The 1836-nt window shown below is 53.6% G+C and overlaps 1 protein-coding gene across 1 annotated transcript; it reads right to left on the reverse strand.

Moving 5' to 3' along the window:
- Positions 1-217: 217 nt before the first annotated feature.
- VDBG_01977 (pre-mRNA-splicing factor cwc-24) lies at positions 218-941 on the reverse strand (the record flags this gene model as incomplete). Its single annotated transcript, XM_003007743.1, has 2 exons — positions 218-675; positions 785-941. 2 exons carry the CDS (start codon positions 939-941, stop codon positions 218-220), a joined length of 615 nt encoding a protein of 204 aa, XP_003007789.1.
- Positions 942-1836: the final 895 nt, after the last annotated feature.

Below are 1836 nucleotides of genomic sequence, written 5' to 3' on the forward strand. Positions count from 1 at the left end.
CATTTGTGGGGGGAATGGGTTGGCCTTGAACTTTTTTTTTTTTTTTTAAAGGGGCAGGGCCCGTTTGTTGGTCATTTTTTGGGTGGCAAATCGTGTGGAGGGTTCTTCCCTAGGGGCAAAAGACAGGGGCAGGGCGATGCAGAAACTGAGCTTTCTTTGAATTTCCATGCAACCGGATCATCATGAACCACAATCTGCATTGATTCCATCATGTGACTCATTCTTCCTCCTCATCGCTGACCTCCTCTCCAGCGTCTATTGCGTCCTGCCGTTTCTTCGCGGCTCTCGCTCTCTTCCTGTCGAGCAACTTCTTGAGTCTTGACGCCGAGTTGAAGACGCCGCTAGTCCCGCTTCCACATGCCGCGCATGTTGGATCTTTCCTGTATCTCTTGAGCGCGCAAGGCTCGCAGAAGTAATGACCGCATCTCGTTACAACTGGTGACTTGTATGGTTCTCTGCAGATGATGCAGGCGAACGGGATGTTCTCAAGCATAGCGTCTTCCTCCTCATTATCGTCGTCTGCCACCTTATCTCGATTTGCATCCGCGACGATGGTTCCACCCAAATTCTTCTTGCCTTTGGCAACATCCTCCCACTCCTTATCCAGCTGCCATCCCTGCTTGTAGTCCTCACGGGCATGAAGGAACTTGCAATTGTCGCCGAATCCGCAGAAGCCTGTTCTAAGGTTAGCAAGGGCGTCCTACGAGACAATGCAGAGGAGACCTGGAGACGACGTACCTGTCTGTTTGTAATCTTTACATGTATCCGGTGTGTAGTCAATCACCGTAATGGTTTCTGATGTTGGTTGGTGCTTTGATAGGTCCGACTGTGCGACTGGGCGCATCGGGGTTTCTCTGGACGAAGGATGTCTTGTTTGCCAGGCCCTTGTATGTGCCATCAGGTGCCGCACGCGTGCTGCCCAGAAGATTCTTCGAGGACATGGCACCCTTTGCGTCTTCATCGAACCAGTTGCTCGACTTGGTGGCGTCGGTGGCGCTGGTGATTTGCGTGTTGCGGTCGGCTGAGAAGACTGGCGCGGCGATGTCCTCGTTCGAGGTGGCGTTGGCTTTGGACGAGGCTGTGACTGCGCCTGTATTCTTCTTTCGACGGTTGATGCGGTGGTCGGCCTCGTCCTCCGATGAGGAGTAGTCGGAGTCGGAGTCGCTGTTCGCTGGTGGTGTACCTGGCCTCTGCGGATGTTGGCTATGCCTTTTGCGCCACGGCGCTTGAAGACCGCGACAGGAGCAGGCGCGGCAGCTGCCTCAGTGCCCTGTGCCGCCGTTTGGCTCCATGATGTTTGAGCTGTGCAAGATGGCGACGTGGTTGTTGTGCAGAGTATTGGGTAGTCCGGAAAAGAAAGGTTGTCGACAGGGCGATGACACTGGGAATCCTTCTAGAATGCTGAGGACGAATGATGGATTAACAAGCCACTCGGACTAAGCCGAACGCTTTCGCCTCGCCGATCCTAAGCACCTGAGGTACCTAGGTTGCAGGCCTGTGCTGTGGCTGAGGAGGCAAGGTGAGTTACCCATCACATGACCTGGTTCATGGCCCTCTCCAATGACAAAGCAACTCGGGCCGCCCGCCTGCAAGGGAAGCGATCTAATAAAGAGGCGCCTAGCCAAGGTACCTACCGAAGTACCTGGGTAGTCAGACTGGTGGCAAGCTACATTGTACCTATGCATTGATGGGACGGTCTATGATTGGACGAACTGAACATGACCCATCGAATGCCTAGTGCGAAGCTGGTGTGGAGCTCGTTCTGCTAAAATTAAGATTATGCGACACGATTCGTGCAAGGTTCGAAGAAACGCGACTTGTGGTTTTGTTTGTGTG

This window comes from Verticillium alfalfae, genomic scaffold (genome assembly GCF_000150825.1).
Source record: "Verticillium alfalfae VaMs.102 supercont1.2 genomic scaffold, whole genome shotgun sequence".
In the NCBI taxonomy this organism is placed as follows: Eukaryota; Fungi; Ascomycota; class Sordariomycetes; order Glomerellales; family Plectosphaerellaceae; genus Verticillium; species Verticillium alfalfae.